At 36.8% G+C, this 18,109-nt stretch overlaps 1 protein-coding gene across 1 annotated transcript in view; it reads left to right on the top strand.

The window, feature by feature from the left end:
* sv2ca (synaptic vesicle glycoprotein 2Ca) overlaps window positions 1–16,965 on the top strand; it is a 32,007-nt gene extending 15,042 nt beyond the window's left edge. The window contains exons 5-13 of the mRNA XM_083526676.1: window positions 6,222–6,355; window positions 6,966–7,055; window positions 9,580–9,690; window positions 9,790–9,878; window positions 9,979–10,143; window positions 12,287–12,420; window positions 12,643–12,846; window positions 14,063–14,222; window positions 14,428–16,965. Of these exons, the coding sequence (XP_083382802.1) occupies window positions 6,222–6,355; window positions 6,966–7,055; window positions 9,580–9,690; window positions 9,790–9,878; window positions 9,979–10,143; window positions 12,287–12,420; window positions 12,643–12,846; window positions 14,063–14,222; window positions 14,428–14,611 (1,271 nt within the window). The 3' untranslated portion in view covers window positions 14,612–16,965. The remainder of the gene's footprint in view (window positions 1–6,221; window positions 6,356–6,965; window positions 7,056–9,579; window positions 9,691–9,789; window positions 9,879–9,978; window positions 10,144–12,286; window positions 12,421–12,642; window positions 12,847–14,062; window positions 14,223–14,427) is intronic.
* Window positions 16,966–18,109: the final 1,144 nt, after the last annotated feature.

Below are 18,109 nucleotides of genomic sequence, written 5' to 3' on the forward strand. Positions count from 1 at the left end.
GGAGGCAGAGTCATCCTGGTAAAAGACCACTCCAATCAGCAAAGTTGTGTCAATAGATAAAGGTGATCAGTCAGAAGAACATATTTTTGATTTGCCATTACTCTTGAGTTCTGTCAGAGTGTAGGGTTACTGTCTAGGTTACTTTTCTCTAGATTTTTAGGTTTCTTTCCATCTCCCAAAACATTTTACTATATAGAATACTATGTTAATTTGCCCATTAGTGTAAATATGTCCCCTACAGAGCACCTTTGGGATAACATGGAATGGTGATTCCACTGCAAACCTTCTTATCGAAGATCAGTTCCTGAACCACAGTCACACTTCAAAGTCTAATGGACAGTCTTTCCTGAAAAGTGGAGTCTGTTGGCACCACAAATTTATGATCACCGTTGAATTCAAAATTTCAACATGGGCATGTGGATGTAATGGTCATGTGTCTACATATTTTTGGCTTTATAATGTAAACCTTTGTATTTTTGTCAAGTTATATAATTGTTAAGAAATAATGAAAGAGAGAGAGAGAGAGTGAGAGAGAGAGAGAGAGAGAGAGAGAGAGAGAGAGAGAGAGAGAGAGAGAGAGAGAGAGAGAGAGAAGGGATGTATTTCAGGCAGCAGTGTGTTGGTTTGATGTTCACTACTTCTTGATCATGTACTATTATAAAAAAAAAAAAAAAAGTTTTGCTGCCAACTCACTCATTCATACATTCAGTCAATTATGTACATAATTCGTGCAATGGGATTTCCAAAACCATGGTGTAACATGAGCTGCCTGGCTCTGTCAGCTTCTGTCTCACACAGAAGCCTATTACAAAAACACATACATACACAAAGATGATACATGTAGTCATTTGTTTTCTCTCTGTTCCTTTCAATACAGACTCCACCAATCACACAACACTAAGGGTAAAAGATCCCATCATCCATCACCCACTGTGTGTTCAACACCCACTCTTATCCATCTATGTATAATTGATCAAAGACTCATTTAGATCTGTCACTGGGTTTATTCAGAGCTCATCATTTCCTTGCTATAGCTTCCCTCAGCCCTGGAAAAAAAAAAAACCCATGCATTTAACTCCCGCACAGGAGTGGGTTACTGCTGTATGAATATACCAGGAAATATAGTGCAGTTTTCAAACCCAGCCATTAGGGGGGCACAAGCCAGTGCACTCTTAGTGCCGGTCCCAAGCCCGGGTAAATGGGGAGGGTTGCGTTAGGAAGGGCATCCAGCGTAAAAAATGTGCCAAATCAAATATGCGGATCACAAATGAGAATTTCATACCGGATCGGTCGAGGCCCGGGTTAACAACGACCGCCACAGGTATTGTTAGCCGACAGGGTACCGGTGGAAATTGGGCTACTGTTGGCCGAAGGAGGAGAAGGAGAGGAGGAAGACGTCTACAGAGACGGCAGGAAAAGGAGCAGTGTAGGAGAGTAGAGGTTCGGGTTGGTACTTTAAATGTTTGTACTATGACGGGTAAAGGGAGAGAGGTAGCTGATATGATGGAGAGGAGAAAGGTAGATGTGTTGTGTGTTCAGGAGACCAAGTGGAAAGGGAGTAAGGCCAGGAACATTGGAGGTGGGTTTAAACTGTTTTATCATGGTGTGGATGGGAAGAGAAATGGTGTAGGGGTGATTCTGAAGGAAGAGTACAGTAAGAGTGTAGTGGAGGTGAAGAGAGTTTCTGATAGGGTGATGATCGTGAAGGTGGAAGTTGAAGGGATGATGATAAATGTCATCAGTGCCTATGCTCCACAAGTTGGCTGTGAGATGGAGGAGAAAGAAAGATTCTGGAGTGAATTAGATGAAGTGGTAGATGGTGTACCTAGGAAAGAACGATTGGTGATTGGGGCAGACTTTAATGGGCATGTAGGTGAAGGGAACAGAGGTGATGAGGAGGTGATGGGTAGGTATGGTTTTAAGGAGAGGAATGTGGAAGGGCAGATGGTGGTAGATTTTGCTAAAAGGATGGAAATGGCAGTGGTGAACACGTATTTTAAGAAGAAGGAGGATCATAGGGTGACGTATAAGAGTGGAGGAAGGTGCACACAGGTGGATTATCTTCTGTGTAGGAGATGCAACCTGAAGGAGATTGGAGACTGTAAGGTGTTGGCGGGGGACAGTGTAGCTAGACAGCATCGGATGGTGGTCTGTAGGATGGTTTTGGAGGCGAAGAAGAAGGGGAGGAAAGTAAGGTTTGAAAGAAGAATAAGATGGTGGAAACTGAAGGAGGAGGAGTGTAGTGTGAGGTTCAGGGAAGAGGTCAGACAGGGGCTTGGTGGTGGTGAAGAGGTGCCGGATGATTGGGCAACTACTGCAGGAGTGATGAGGGAGGCAGCTAGAAAAGTACTTGGTGTGACATCTGGAAATAGAAAGCAAGACAAGGAGACGTGGTGGTGGAATGAGGAAGTGCAGGAGAGCATTAGGGGAAAGAGATTGGCAAAACAGAAGTGGGATCGACAGAGTGATGAGAAAAGTAGGCAGGAGTACAAGGAGATGCGGCAGCAGGTTAAAAGGGATGTGGCGAAAGCCAAGGAAAAGGCATATGAGGAACTGTATAAGAGGTTGGACACTAAGGAAGGAGAAAAGGATTTATACCGATTGGCCAAGCAGAGGGACCGAGCTGGGAAGGATGTACTGCAAGTTAGAGCAATAAAGGATGGAGAGGGAAATGTGTTGACTAGTGAGGAGAGTGTGTTGAGAAGATGGAGGGAGTATTTTGAGCAGCTGATGAATGAGGAAAATCAGAGAGAGAGAAGGTTGGAGGATGTGGAGTTGGTGAAGCAGGATGTAGATAGGATTAGTAAGGAGGAAGTGAGAGCAGCGATTAAGAGGATGAAGAATGGAAAGTCGGTTGGACCAGATGACATACCGGTAGAAGCGTGGAGATGTTTAGGAGAGATGGCAGTGGAGTTTTTAACCAGATTGTTTAACAGGATTCTGGGAGGGGAGAGGATGCCTGAGGAATGGAGAAGGAGTGTGCTGGTACCGATCTTTAAGCATAAGGGAGATGTGCAGACCTGCAGTAACTACAGGGGAATTAAGTTGATCAGTCACACCATGAAGTTATGGGAAAGAGTACTGGAAGCCAGGCTGAGAGAAGAGGTGACCATCTGTGAGCAACAGTATGGTTTCATGCCGAGGAAGAGCACCACAGATGCCTTATTTGCTTTGAGGATGTTGATGGAGAAGTATAGAGAAGGACAGAAGGAGCTGCATTGTGTATTTGTGGATTTAGAGAAAGCGTACGACAGGGTGCCGAGAGAGGAGTTGTGGTATTGTATGAGGAAGTCAGGTGTGTCAGAGAAGTATTTGAGGGTGGTGCAGGACATGTATGAGGACAGTGTGACGGCAGTAAAGTGTGCAGTAGGTACGACAGACTGGTTCAGGGTGAAGGTTGGACTACATCAAGGATCGGCCCTGAGCCCTTTCCTGTTTGCAGTGGTAATGGACAGGTTGACGGACGAGGTCAGACAGGAGTCTCCCTGGACTATGATGTTTGCAGATGATATTGTGATTTGTGGTGAGAGTAGAGAGCAGGTTGAGAAGAGCCTGGAGAGGTGGAGATATGCGCTGGAGAGAAGGGGAATGAAAGTCAGTAGGAGTAAGACAGAGTACATGTGTGTGAATGAGAGGGAGGGCAGTGGAGTGATGCGGTTGCAGGGTGAAGAGGTGAAGAAGGTGGAGGAGTTCAGGTACCTGGGGTCAACAGTGCAAAGTAATGGAGAGTGTGTTAGGGAAGTAAAGAAAAGAGTGCAGGCAGGGTGGAGTGGGTGGAGAAGAGTGACAGGAGTGATTTGTGATAGAAGAGTATCTGCAAGAATGAAAGGGAAAGTTTATAGGACTGTGGTGAGACCTGCGATGTTGTATGGATTAGAGACAGTGGCATTGAGTAAAAGACAGGAGGTGGAGCTGGAGGTAGCAGAGCTGAAGATGTTGAGGTTTTCGTTGGGAGTGACGAGGATGGACAAGATTAGAAATGAGTTTATTAGAGGGACAGCACATGTAGGATGTTGTGGTGACAAGGTGAGGGAGGCGAGATTGAGATGGTTTGGACATGTGCAGAGAAGGGACATGAATTATATTGGTAGAAAAATGCTGAAGATGGAGCCACCAGGTAGGAGGAAAAGAGGAAGGCCAAGGAGGAGGTTCATGGATGTGGTGAGGGAAGACATGCAGGTAGTTGGTGTAAAAGAGGCAGATATAGAGGACAGGGTGGTATGGAGACGGATGATCCGCTGTGGCGACCCCTAATGGGAGCAGCCGAAAGAAGAAGAAGAAGAAGATTTTTTCAAAAATCTGTGATGCAAGGACATATAATAAGTAAAAAATAGAGATAAAATATAAATTTACAGAAAGAAAAAGTGATTAGTAATTATTCATTAACACTAGTGTTAGGTTTGAAATCCATGTTGCATGTGAATAGTATTCAGGGATATCATGTGTACAAGTATATTGTAATATGAATGACCTTTACAGTACCTCAGTTGATGAGACAGAAACTGATGTAGATCAAAGTAGAATAGTTTGCAATTGAGTGCGTCATTTCATGTGACAAATTACTAGTAATATTGATGTTAAAAAATACATTTTTGAAAATGTTACTGTTGTTGCTTTAATGTTTGGATGTGTGTGTGTGTGTGTGTGTGTGTGTGTGTGTGTGTGTGTGTGTGTGTGTGTGTGTGTGTGTGTGTGTGTGTGGCTTTTGGTTGATTCTGTGATCCGACACTCTGTTTACATATTGGATGCCCCCTATTGTTAAAGAGCTCTGCATGTTCTGACCATCCAACAGCTCCTTATTTCAAATAAAATCACTAATTACATTAGTGTTTAATTCATGCATATTATATTATATTATATTATATTATATTATATTATATTTATACACAACAAATTCTTCAGTATGGCATCCTTTGTAATATATATATATATATATATATATATATATATATATATATATATATATATATATATATATATATATATATATATATATATATATATAGTGCAAATTCATATGAAGATTCAAATTAATAAAAAATTGAGCAGTAAACAATTTTAATATGTATACATTTTGGTATATTTATATTAAAGCTATATTTCCTTTTCTTTTTCCTTTAGTACTATACTGAGTTCAGGAAAGCCATCACATACTATGCTAACTAAATTTATTCTTTGCATATAGTAAACAACTCCCCTCACATATCTGTCATTATGTACACTTTTTAATTTTAATTTTAATTTTACTCTTGAATTAAGTGAGAGCAGAAAAAAGCAAACCTCTTATTTAAAAAATACATCATAATAACCACTCTGTTCACCTCGTGCTGCATGATGCACATTTTCCCTCTGTATGCAGGAACACAGTGGCCACTGAAGATGTTTATTTAATCATCACTTTAATGATCCATATTAGGAATATTTTCTGTAGAAGATTTAATCAATTAGCCATTAGTGTCTCTGATGTCAAATTGATATGCACTTATAATATTCTATACACCTGAGACAATAAAAAGTCTAGGGGTCAAAGCTAATGGTAGATAATGGCAAATACATTTTTGGCTTAGGATTCTCTTCCCTGGAATATTCTTCTTTTTTTACTGTATAAACATTATTTCTCACTGTCCTGCTTTCTCTTTTCAACCTCACTTTGTTTCCTCTTTTGTAGTAAAATTCTCTTCAGTCTATTAAGGTAAATTTGCTTAAATTATGAGTCACAGACCGGCTGGAGAAACAGAGTTGATGTTACCCTACTTAAAATTTTGGACCTGGCGGCTTATCCTTAACTGCTCGGTACTTTGTCTATCCCTCTATTAGACCTTTGTGCCTGTAACAAAATGTTTTGGCACTTTTGAGTCTGGAGTTTAATGTGAATTCATTTTACATTTAAAGTTTTTGGAATCATGAAAAAATCCTCAGACAGTGTGCCATGATTTATAGCAATTCCATGATGATATCTTTATAGCGAAGGTTGCAGCTTGTTCGGAATAATAAATGTGTTCTTGTCTACAAGGTACAAGCTGTTTAAGATGCTTCTACAATTAAAGTTTTTGACAATGACAGGAAGGTTGAGCATTCAAATTCCAACACACCAAAAGAGGCCTGTCGATCTTATTTTGCTCAGTTGTTATTACATTATTAGCTTATTATAAAAAAAAAAACATACTGCACAAGAGAAGTGTTCTAGGATTATATTTCTGACCATGTTCTATATCCTTCAGGATGGAGCTTCAGCATGGGTTCAGCCTATCAGTTCCACAGCTGGAGAGTGTTTGTAGTGGTGTGTGCTCTTCCATGTGTCTGCTCCGTGGTGGCTCTCACCTTCATGCCAGAAAGTCCAAGATTCTACCTAGAGGTAGGGAAATTAGGAATAAACTTTCTTATTGTAATAGTTCAATGTGCAGTTATATAAGTGTTTCATTCAGTTCACTTTAAATTCTTTAGGAATATTGATTACAACATACACAAAATAAGTTATAAATTTTTTTTTCCCTCACAAATTACAATTAATTATAAACAAATTATCTTATGTTAACTAGAAACATAAAACCTACCATTCTAAAGATTTTTCCATGCCAGAAAAGACTTATCACATAGTAATAACACTAGAGACTCCCTCTAGATATGTCTCCTAACAGAAAACATAACTGTATCAATAATTACACACATTTTAGATCTCTTTACATTTTGATACAAGTTGTTAATATAGATAGCAAACACATTAGAATAACTGTGCTAAAATAAACCTTCCAGCACAGCACTGTGACATAACCAGCAGTAAGTTATCCTTTAATAAATGTAAAAGTGTTGCATATCATGACTCACATTTTGTCTTTATGCTGCAGTTCAATGTGCCACATAAAGATTATAATATTATATAATATTAAGGAATGGTTATATTTCTAATTATGACGGGTGCCTTCAACCAGCACATGTGAGGTGTTAAATCTCACTAATCCCTTCAGGTGGGGAAGCATGACGAAGCCTGGATGATCCTCAAGCAGATTCACGACACCAACATGAGAGCACGAGGACAACCGGAAAAAGTCTTCACTGTGAGTCGAGCTGACAAATAAATGGAGTGTTTTAGCACGATAACTTAGCTGAAACAGGCTCGTCTTCAACTCCTGCCTTGTTATGTGAACTTTCAGAGGTTTTGTGTCATTTACAGATTTGCAGGAATTAAACTTAAAGAGAGATGACAGTATTTGTCAAAACTTAACACACACCAGATGTGAATATTAAGTTGACGACCATAATAATATTCTTACTGCAAATTTAGTATAAAGTTTACTAAATATATAAAAATTGTTGCGACAGTCAAAGCTGCATCATGCACACTAACCAATGCGTACAGTGCTTTTTTGGAATTACTGGCAGCCTACTAAATAATTTGCAGTACCTAAATATACAAATATACACTGTTCTGTATGTTTGAAATCAATTATCACTTGATTTTGAATGCCACTGCCATGTCCATTCTTATTTCATAACCAAAGTTTCATTCTTTACCATACATCAATTAAAATTAACCTCATTTATATTTGTTTAAATTAAGTTTAGATAAAATCTATCTAAATTCTTCCTAATATTTCTGGACAATGTCACAGCCGTCCATGGGTGTGAGTGAGCTCATCTCTATAGGGCAAATAGTGTTTTTTTCTGAGTGTATCTGCCCTGGGACACTTATTTCACATGCCTTGGAGGAATCATAGGAATCTTAGCCTTCACTGTTTTAGCCTAGTAGCTGTTGTTGATAGGGGAGCACTAGCTGTTTTTTTTTTAATGGAAAATAACTTGTAAACTTAATTTAAATATGTATAATTAAGATTAACTTTAATTGATGCAGAATATCTCACAATAAGTAATTTTTGATTTTAAACATTTCTGTTTGACTATTTTTTTTTTTATTTAAAATATAAACAAGTAAATAAAAAAAAGGGGAAATTAAAACCTTTAACACAACACGCATTTATTTACGGCATTCTTTCTCTACTCCTTACTTCTTTAAATAAAAAAAAATAATAATAAAAAAATAAAAAAAAAATAAAAATAAAAATAATAATAATAATAATAATAATAATAATAATAATAATAACCTAAAGCGAAAAAACTTTTGTTTTATTGATGTGCCAAGTCTCAAATCAAACACCAAAATCCACCATGTTTCTTCTTCTTTTTTCTCTTTATTGGTGGTTCGCATTCTTAAGTAGAGCATTACCGCCATCTACTGTGGCAATGGTTCAGAAACTTATATCCCTTTTTTTCCCCAGAGCAAAAAAAAAAAAAAAAACACCATGATGCACACACCCGGCAATTAAAACCGTCCGTGTGGAAACATAGCAAAAGTTTGATGTCCTGATGATTTACGTAATTTAAAACACTATAATTACTTTAAAACATTTACAAGAATATTTTGTCTTCATTCTCTATGTTCAGTTTGGTTTCACTAATAATCAACATACATTTGCATAAAGCATCCATATTAGTCCATGCCCATGTTGATGCGAGTATTAAAAACTTGAAAGTATTGATTTAAGGTACATTTAGAACAGATAAAAATGTGCGATTCAGTTGAGATTAAATATTTAAATTGATTTACAGCCCTAATATATATAATATATAAAATTCACAATGCTCAGTGAGTCACAGGTTTTTAAGTCACAGCTTATGAGTTCAATTTCTGTACAGTTAGAGGGAGGAAATGCAAAATATAAAAATGCTTGTCGTCTTTTTATTAACAGTTTCATTACTCATCATTTGTGATCATCAACCTTGGACAGTATACATTTTTAAATGAATTTCAAATGAAATGCCTGCTTGTTAAAATATTATTTAAAATAGTATTTTATAATATTTTATAAAAAAATTTAATAGAATAAATCTAATTAATGCAATGCACTTTTTATTATATTGATACTGTTGAGTAAGCATTTAAAGTGGCACAAATTAAATTGATTAAATAAAATTACACAAATGGAAAAAATTTATTGAATAGTTTACATTTGTTAGACCCCATTTGGGTAATACAGATGTGTGTGTGTGTGTGTGTGTGTGTGTGTGTGTGTGTGTGTGTGTGTGTGTGTGTGTGTGTGTGTGTGTGTGTGTGTGTGTGTGTGCGCGTGCGTGCTTATGAGTGAGTGTATGTGTGCTTATATTTAACATTTTCTAAAGATTTAATCTATTTAACTGTTCTACTTATTTCAGCAGACTTTAACAAATGTTTGCATTCCTTCCATTCTTCATTTATTCAATCCCTCGATATGCGGAAATAAAACAAATAAAAAGAATCAATAGCTCCAGCATTATTTTGCATTTTACAATATTTTATATTACAATTATTGTTCTTTCACAATATTCTGTATTTAATATTCTTTATTTTATTCATTGTATACTTTTTGGTGTAGTCCTGCAAATGAAACAAAAATGTAAATAAAAAAATACAAACCCAAAATACAGTTAATACAATGCATTTTAAGAAAGAAAACAAAACCAAATGAACAAACAAAAAAAACAAAAAAAACATTATATAAACTGCAAACAATTGTGTTGTTTCTTTTTTTATGTATATATTTGTAGGTAAATAGAATTAAAATCCCAAAGCAGATTGATGAGTTTGTGGAGATGCACCCAGAGACAAGTAACCTTGTGTCCAGGGTTATTTTCCGAGTGAAGACAGAACTTTATGGGGTGAGAATAACTGACTGGTCTACCTTTAAGAAAGCTTTATACATATATATCATGTTTGGATCTAATTCATATAATCCATACTTATTTTCTTTTTTACAGATTTGGTTGACCCTTATGAAGTGTTTCAGTTACCCAGTGAAAGATAATACTATAAAGTTGGCCATTGTGTGGTTTACACTCTCATTTGGGTGAGTACTGTACTCACTCTTAAATGCCCTCTTGAGAATCTTAAAGTGTGTTTGATTGATGGATTTTCCTCTCTACATTTTAATGCCAAATTTATTGCAGGTACTACGGTTTGTCTGTGTGGTTCCCTGATGTGATTAAGCACCTTCAGGCAGATGAATATGCTTTGAAAGTGCAGCGGCACAATAATGAGCAAATTGAAGACTTTACTTTCAACTTCACATTAGAGAACCAGATACACACCAATGGTGTGTTCATCAATGACAGGTACAGTAGTCTATAGTCTAAATTGTATTTAAAATGTATTACAGAGTGTGGTCAGAGTGTGGTCAGAGTGTGGTCAGAGTACAGGAAACCAGGGTGATCACAAGCACATGAGAAACAAGACTGAGGACAAACGTTTTGGTAACGTACTGTATGACACCATACTATGTTTCATGAAAAACCATAGCACACAAAGAATATTAGATGGCAAACTAAACAAGATTCATACTTAGAACAGGTGAACACAATCAGGCGTAATGATAACAGGACAGGGGAGAAACAGGACAAGAACAAAGCAAATTCACATGGCAAACAAAAAAAGATATGAAAGCAAGACTTGTTCCAGGAAATGCAGCGTGCACTAAGCAGGGGAATTTGTGACAGCTCATTACTAAAATATTGCTAATGGCAGCTACTATACCCATATATATATATATATATATATATATATATATATATATATATATATATATATATATATATATATATATATATATATATATATATATATACATATATATATATATATATATATATATACAGTGAGGAAAATAAGTATTTGAACACCCTGCTATTTTGCAAGTTCTCCCACTTAGAAATCATGGAGGAGTCTGAAATTGTCATCGTAGGTGCATGTCCACTGTGAGAGACATAATCTAAAAAAAAAAATCCAGAAATCACAATGTATGATTTTTTAAAATATTTATTTCTATGGTGCAGCTGCAAATAAGTATTTGAACACCTGAGAAAGTCAATGTTAATATTAGGTACAGTAGCCTTTGTTTGCAATTACAGAGGTCAAACGTTTCCTGTAGTTTTTCACCAGGTTTGCACACACTGCAGAAGGGATTTTGGCCCACTCTTCCACACAGATCTTCTCTAGATCAGTCAGGTTTCTGGCCTGTCGCTGAGAAACAGGGAGTTTGAGCTCCCTCCAAAAAGATTCTCTATTGGGTTTAGGTCTGGAGACTGGCTAGGCCACGCCAGAACCTTGATATGCTTCTTACAGAGCCACTCCTTGCTTATCCTGGCTGTGTGCTTTGGGTCATTGTCATGTTGGAAGACCCAGCCTCGACCCATCTTCAATGCTCTAACTGAGGGAAGGAGGCGGTTCCCCAAAATCTCTCAATACATGGCCCCGGTCATCCTCTCCTTAATACAGTGCAGTCGCCCTGTCCCATGTGCAGAAAAACACCCCCAAAGCATGATGCTACCACCCCCATGCTTCACAGTAGGGATGGTGTTCTTGGGATGGTACTCATCATTTTTCTTCCTCCAAACACGTTTAGTGGAATTATGACCCAAAAGTTATATTTTGGTCTCATCTGACCACATGACTTTCTCCCATGACTCCTCTGGATCATCCAAATGGTCATTGGCAAACTTAAGACGTGCCTGGACATGTGCTGGTTTAAGCAAGGGAACCTTCTGTGCCATGCATGATTTCAAACCATGACGTCTTAGTGTATTACCAACAGTAACCTTGGAAACGGTGGTCCCAGCTCTTTTCAGGTCATTGACCAGCTCCTCCCGTGTAGTTCTGGGCTGATTTCTCACCTTCCTTAGGATCATTGAGACCCCACGAGGTGAGATCTTGCATGGAGCCCCAGTCCGAGGGTGATTGACAGTCATGTTTAGCTTCTTCCATTTTCTAATGATTGCTCCAACAGTGGACCTTTTTTCACCAAGCTGCTTGGCAATTTCCCCGTAGCCCTTTCCAGCCTTGTGGAGGTGTACAATTTTGTCTCTAGTGTCTTTGGACAGCTCTCTGGTCTTGGCCATGTTAGTAGTTGGATTCTCACTGATTGTATAGGGTGGACAGGTGTCTTTATGCAGCTAACGACCTCAAACAGGTGCATCTAATTTAGGATAATAAATGTAGTGTAGGTGGACATTTTAAAGGCAGACTAACAGGTCTTCGAGGGTCAGAATTCTAGCTGATAGACAGGTGTTCAAAAACTTATTTGCAGCTGTATCATACAAATAAATAGTTTAAAAATCATATATTGAATGATTGAATTTATATATATTTATATATATATAAATAATGTATTTCTTTCTTTTTTTTTTTTTTAAATAACATTATACATCATATTCCATGTATTGTGTCCAAAGTTGTAATTTTTTTTTTTTACTGCTTGTACAGATTTATAGAAATTAAAATTAAGTCAGTGACTTTCATCAACACCACATTTCAAAGCTGCCACTTTGAAGATGTAACATCTGTGGGATCATTCTTCCGAAACTGCACCATCATTGATAGCTTCTTCGATGACACAGGTATGTTTTCTAGACCAAACAAAACATTAGTGGTTAAAAAGGATTATAGTATTTTTATAGAAGCTATTCTATAAACACTTTAGACTACATATATGGCATATTATAGGTGTATTATTTATCTGATATTGTAATTACAATATTAAACGTCATAGGACAAAAATATAATAGCTAGAATAAGTACTCAGAAATTTAATGGAATTGACTTGAAATTTCCATGTGCAGATATTGACGAGTACAAACTCATAAACACAAAAGTCATAAACAGCTCGTTTTTTCACAACAAAACGGGTTGTCAAATGACATTTGATAATGACTACAGCGCCTACTGGGTCTATTTTGTCAACTTCCTTGGGACACTGGCAGTGCTACCAGGAAACATCGTGTCGGCGCTGCTCATGGATAAAACAGGGCGCTTATCCATGCTGGGTAAGATTAACTCTTTATTTACAGATCTAGAGGTTTTTTTTTTTTTTTTTATAAAATACTGACACCAGAGCTTTGTATATGAGCTTTGTGATGCACAATTCTATTGTGATACTGAGTTCCTTTAACCTTTAATTGGTCCTTGGTGTCTATATGACCCCAATCGACTTTTCCTTGATTAAAAAAAAGGGTTCCCTTCATCTGAGTGGAATAATATTTTGTGACTTTTCCTACATAATCTATCTATACACACACAAAAAAACTGGGTTTGATTCGGTTGTTCTGAAGGTATGTAAAAAAAATTTTTACACTTCTGGTCTTCAGGGTCAATATGACCCCACATTGAAATGAATGGGAAATGTGAAAAAAAACTCAATATTTTTTCTTCATTTGCCAAAAAAAAATCTATTAATCCAGCAAGTGATTTTTTCATAAAAAATTAATATTTCATATGCAAGCTTATGGTGTAGTTGAGGATTTGTGTGGTAAATAGGTACAAAAGTACTTCATATCTCCCAAAACACAGCATTAATGAATAGATGAGAAGTAAACAAAAAAATATATATATTCATTCATTCATTCATTTTCTCCCGCTTATCCGTAATTCGGGTCGCGGGGGCAGCAGTCTAAGCAGGCCCCCGCCTTCGACTGCTGCCCAATCCTCACAGCACCATCCCTTACGGTCCCTCCTGCAGGTGGTGAGCCCACGGGAAGAATATATATATTATTTGTATAATTAAAAATGTATATTTTTTGTATAATTTCTCTATCAATTGTTGGGGTCATATAGACCCCAAAGACCAGATTTGTAAACAGGAAACGAAGACCTTATGAGGGTTAAGTAACTAATCGACACCTTGTGGATTGTATCAAAAAACAGATCCACCATCTTAGACTATTGAACCTGAAACACTACTGTATATCACACTACCTCAATAGTATAGCCCTAATCTTTCCCAATCATCCACCTCAGAAAACTGTATTAAACTGAACCTTATTGTGATGTTGGTATTTTCGTGCTAGGCTCTTTTGTACCTGTAGTATGCACCTTCAGTTGGAAATGTGGAAAGAAAATAATTGGATCATATTGTCATTTAGGAAGTAATCTGTATATTCACATTTCTATGTATTACAGTACAAAAGGTGTGCTTAAGATTGTCAGTACCTGTGTTGTGTAGTATTGTTTATTATGATAAACTGTATTTCTCTGTGCTTTCAGGATTTTCCATGATCCTTTCTGGGATCAGCTGCTTCTTTCTGTGGTTTGGCACGAGTGAAGCCATGATGATCGGAATGCTGTGTCTTTACAATGGCCTCAGTATTTCTGCCTGGAACTCACTCGATGTGGTCACAGTAGAGCTGTATCCTACTGACAGGAGGTGTGTATGGACCAGGGACACGCAAGCTTGCAGCAGGATCACATATGCTAGTACAGATACTATTACACATACTGTTAATGTAACGCCAGGGCAATCTACTGTTTCACTGTTGACCACTGACAATAACAGGTACAACAACATGAACACTATTACCTCTAATGTAACTGACAAGTATGCAATGCTTTGGTCTCTTTCTTATATTCAGAGGGACTGGTTTCGGCTTCTGTAACGCCTTGTGTAAGCTGGCAGCAGTGCTAGGGAACCTGATCTTTGGCTCTCTGGTCAGTATAACTAAAGCCATCCCGATCCTGCTGGCATCCTCTGTGCTGGTGTGTGGCGGTCTGGTGGGACTGCGGCTTCCGGACACAAGGTCCAACGTCCTGATGTAGGAAGTCAACAGCTTCACTTAGCCAGCGTGTCTCTCATCCATTTTCTCATTGCATAATTTATTTATTTTTTTTTTTTACTGAAAAGCCAAATCATGAAATCGAAAAGAGAAATATGATTGCTATAATAGAATTTGCAAAAGCAAATGCTTAAGCCTTAAAAAAAGAGAGTGATACTGTGAGTCATTATGTTCTTGGGCATCATATTTATGATGCAGAGCATTACAGCACACATCTGTACTAGGCAGAATCTAAAACCACAAAATCATCACTAATAATGTGCTGACAGTTATAGTTAAACCGTCAGTTAATGATCAAAAGTCTAGGAGAGCTGTAAATCAATTTCCTAACACTCTGTATTACATGAGTAATGTCTTACAGGTAGATCGCTTTATTACAATCTGTATTTTTAAGCAGGCTGCAAGTCTACTCGCGTGTGCTGATGGCATAAAGCTGTAAGCCTGTATTGATATTTTTGGAAATGCTTTAAAACCTTTTAATAAGCAGCTACCATGCATTTCATAGAAGCTCATGGGCTCAGCGGACTAACTATTGCTGTACAATTAATTATTTATTAAATTGGCTTATAACTTATGGCCAATACACTGTCCGAATGATTTTATGTTTAGTAAGCATTTAGTTAACTGCTGACTAAATAAAATAGATTTTCCACAGTTTAACAATATACCATCACAGACATTTATATTAACTCACCTTAAAAGGTGTTTCATATCAGTATAAAAAAAATGAGTGTAGTATTAATGTGCATACACTTCAAATGAAGCAGAGGAAAAGATTTTAATCTAAAATGCTAAAAAGTAATCGCATTCCTTTTACCCACTTTGTGGAGGGCTTTGAACATTGCTTTATTGAAATAATTGTGGCAAATGTGTTAACAGTGTGTGTGGGTGGGGCAGGGAGGTCAAATTGGAAATACAATCGGGCTTTCTGAACCCATATCTGAAATACTATTGGCCTTTTCAACCTGTGCCTCTCCTTTGTATGTCTGTCACTTGCAGTGAACAATACAATATTAACAAAAAATTCCACCAAACTCCACTTAAAACATTGAAAGAAACCCTTTAATGACATAACACTGTGCTTTAATAAGTTTTGATGACCCTGGTAACCCTCAGCCTTAGAAAGACCTCCTCAACAGTTTGATTTTCTGTCTGTTGAGTCTAAACCAACTCAAGTTCATGAAGTTTATTATTCGATTGTTACTGGAGGTGTTACTGCACGTGTGCACAAGCATACATGTACTACTGACCTGAAAAAATGGAGGATCTGAGGATACATTTGTGAAAAATAACCGTGGACTAGAGATTGGAAGTCATTATCAAGTCAATTTCAAAGTATATTAGATTGGAATAAGTTATTCTTGCTCTAATTTGTTTAGTATTTTTAACTCATGGTGTCTTTTATTTGTGTTCATCTAAAATCAGTCATGTTATTTCGGATATTACATCATCATTATGTGCCTCCACAGACCATTATTTTTGGACAAAGATACATTCAATGTGCGATATATGATTGATGTCTTTCATTAATAACTGTTGGCATTATGGTTTTACAATTTAGCAAATACGTTCATCTATTTTTGCAAAGATGCCAATCCATTTTCTTGTAAAATAAAAAGAATGATATCAATAATGGTAAACTCTAGAAGGAAAAAAATAAGAAAAGAGAACAAAGAAAAAGACGAAGGAGAAGGTGTCAATATATAAAAATACAAAGTGTCCTATACCATTTTTGATTTGGCCTCTGACTAACCAAAGTGACTTACTGCTGTTTTACTCTCAGCAGAGCTATGCAGTCTCTAAAGTAGAAGTTTCTAATAAAAAATAAACTGTAGCTAAATAATTCATTTAGCCAAATTATAGCTGAAGCAGTATTTATCATTATTAGGATGCAAAATAATGTCACTGTAGATTGTGGTGTGTGTCAGCTCATGTTTGTATGCACTGCTTATGAATGTGTGTGTATTTGTCTGGAAAATATTGTGTATACTGTATGATGCAGTGAATGTGTGTATAAGTACTGTATTGGTGGACGTCAGTGGAGAGAGATTTAGCAATGAAGCAGCGATTTAATCAAATCCTTAGCCAGAAATCCTCTGAGTCACCTTTCATCTCAGACCACCTTGCATGTGCGTATGAAATCTGTCTATGTAGTCTGTCTTTTTGCTCAATTTTGTGTTCCTTGGGCCTCTTAATTATAAAGAGTCAAATGATTTGAAGTAAAGAACAAAATGTTATGCTGCTCTATGTTTTTTAAGTTGTGTGTATTATTTGTGAACATAAAAAAATGGGGAAAAAAAACAACTTTTGTGAAGTTAATAAAGATATGTGTTGAAATTACTTTCTGTCATCAAGAAAAAAAAACAACAACTCATGCTTAGATAATTGACTCATTACAGATAGGTGCATAAGCTTGCATTCCACATGTATTTTTTAGTAAAAAAAAAAAAAAAAAAAAAATTATATATATATATATATATATATATATATATATATATATATATATATATATATATATATATATATATATATATTCAAGCATTAATTATGGGTTTAGAATGCAACAAGTCAACAATGTAAACCACCAAACTAAATTAGCCTAAACATAGATATAAAAGAAACAAAATTGAGGAATCCAATATTTATCATGACTCATTTTATATACATATATATTCTGGCTACATTAATTAAATTTAATTCAATTATTTTTTATTCGTATAGCGCTTTTAACAATAAACATTGTCTCAAAGCAGCTTTACACAGATAATGTGGTGATTAAAAGTGAATATGTTCTCTATAAGTAAGTTTGTCCCTGATGAGCAAGCCGGTGGCGACTGTGGCAAGGAAAAACTCCCCGAGATGGCATTAGGAAGAAACCTTGAGAGGAACCAGACTCAAGAGGGAACCCATACTCATCTGGGTTGCACCAAATGTCCATTTATAGCAGATATATGATGTTGCGAGGTACAGTGATGGTGATCAGAAGCGAAAAGTAGTCCTTAATCAATGTAGCAGTCTGTAAACTACAGTTTAGTCCATCCTCAAAGTGCCCGTTCTTACTCCGGAATTTCATGGAACCACCCAAGGCGTTGATGAGAAACTGTCCCAAGCTGCACAGAGTGGACTCCAGTTGAAGAGAACACTATCCAGAGGCAGGCATGGACGAAGTGGGAAGATCCACGGAGGGGAGAGGGGCAGAAACAGTGGTCAATGGAACCTCAGGAGCATGTTTAACTCGATCGAAAGAGATAAGATAAGAGATGACCCACCACACCACAGTCAACAAACCTGAGTGAACATGTGAGAGTGAGGGGACAAAAGCATACAAATATCCCAGTTCACCAAACACTCTATATCCATATTCCCTCCAGATCTGCGCCTTTACCTAAGAAAAAAATCTACTGATTAAAGGCTTGACTAAATAAATATGTTTTCAACCTCGACTTGAACACTGAGACTGTGTCTGAGTCCCGAACACTGA

Source organism: Silurus aristotelis (genome assembly GCF_946808225.1).
Source record: "Silurus aristotelis genome assembly, chromosome: 23".
NCBI classification, from domain to species: Eukaryota; Metazoa; Chordata; class Actinopteri; order Siluriformes; family Siluridae; genus Silurus; species Silurus aristotelis.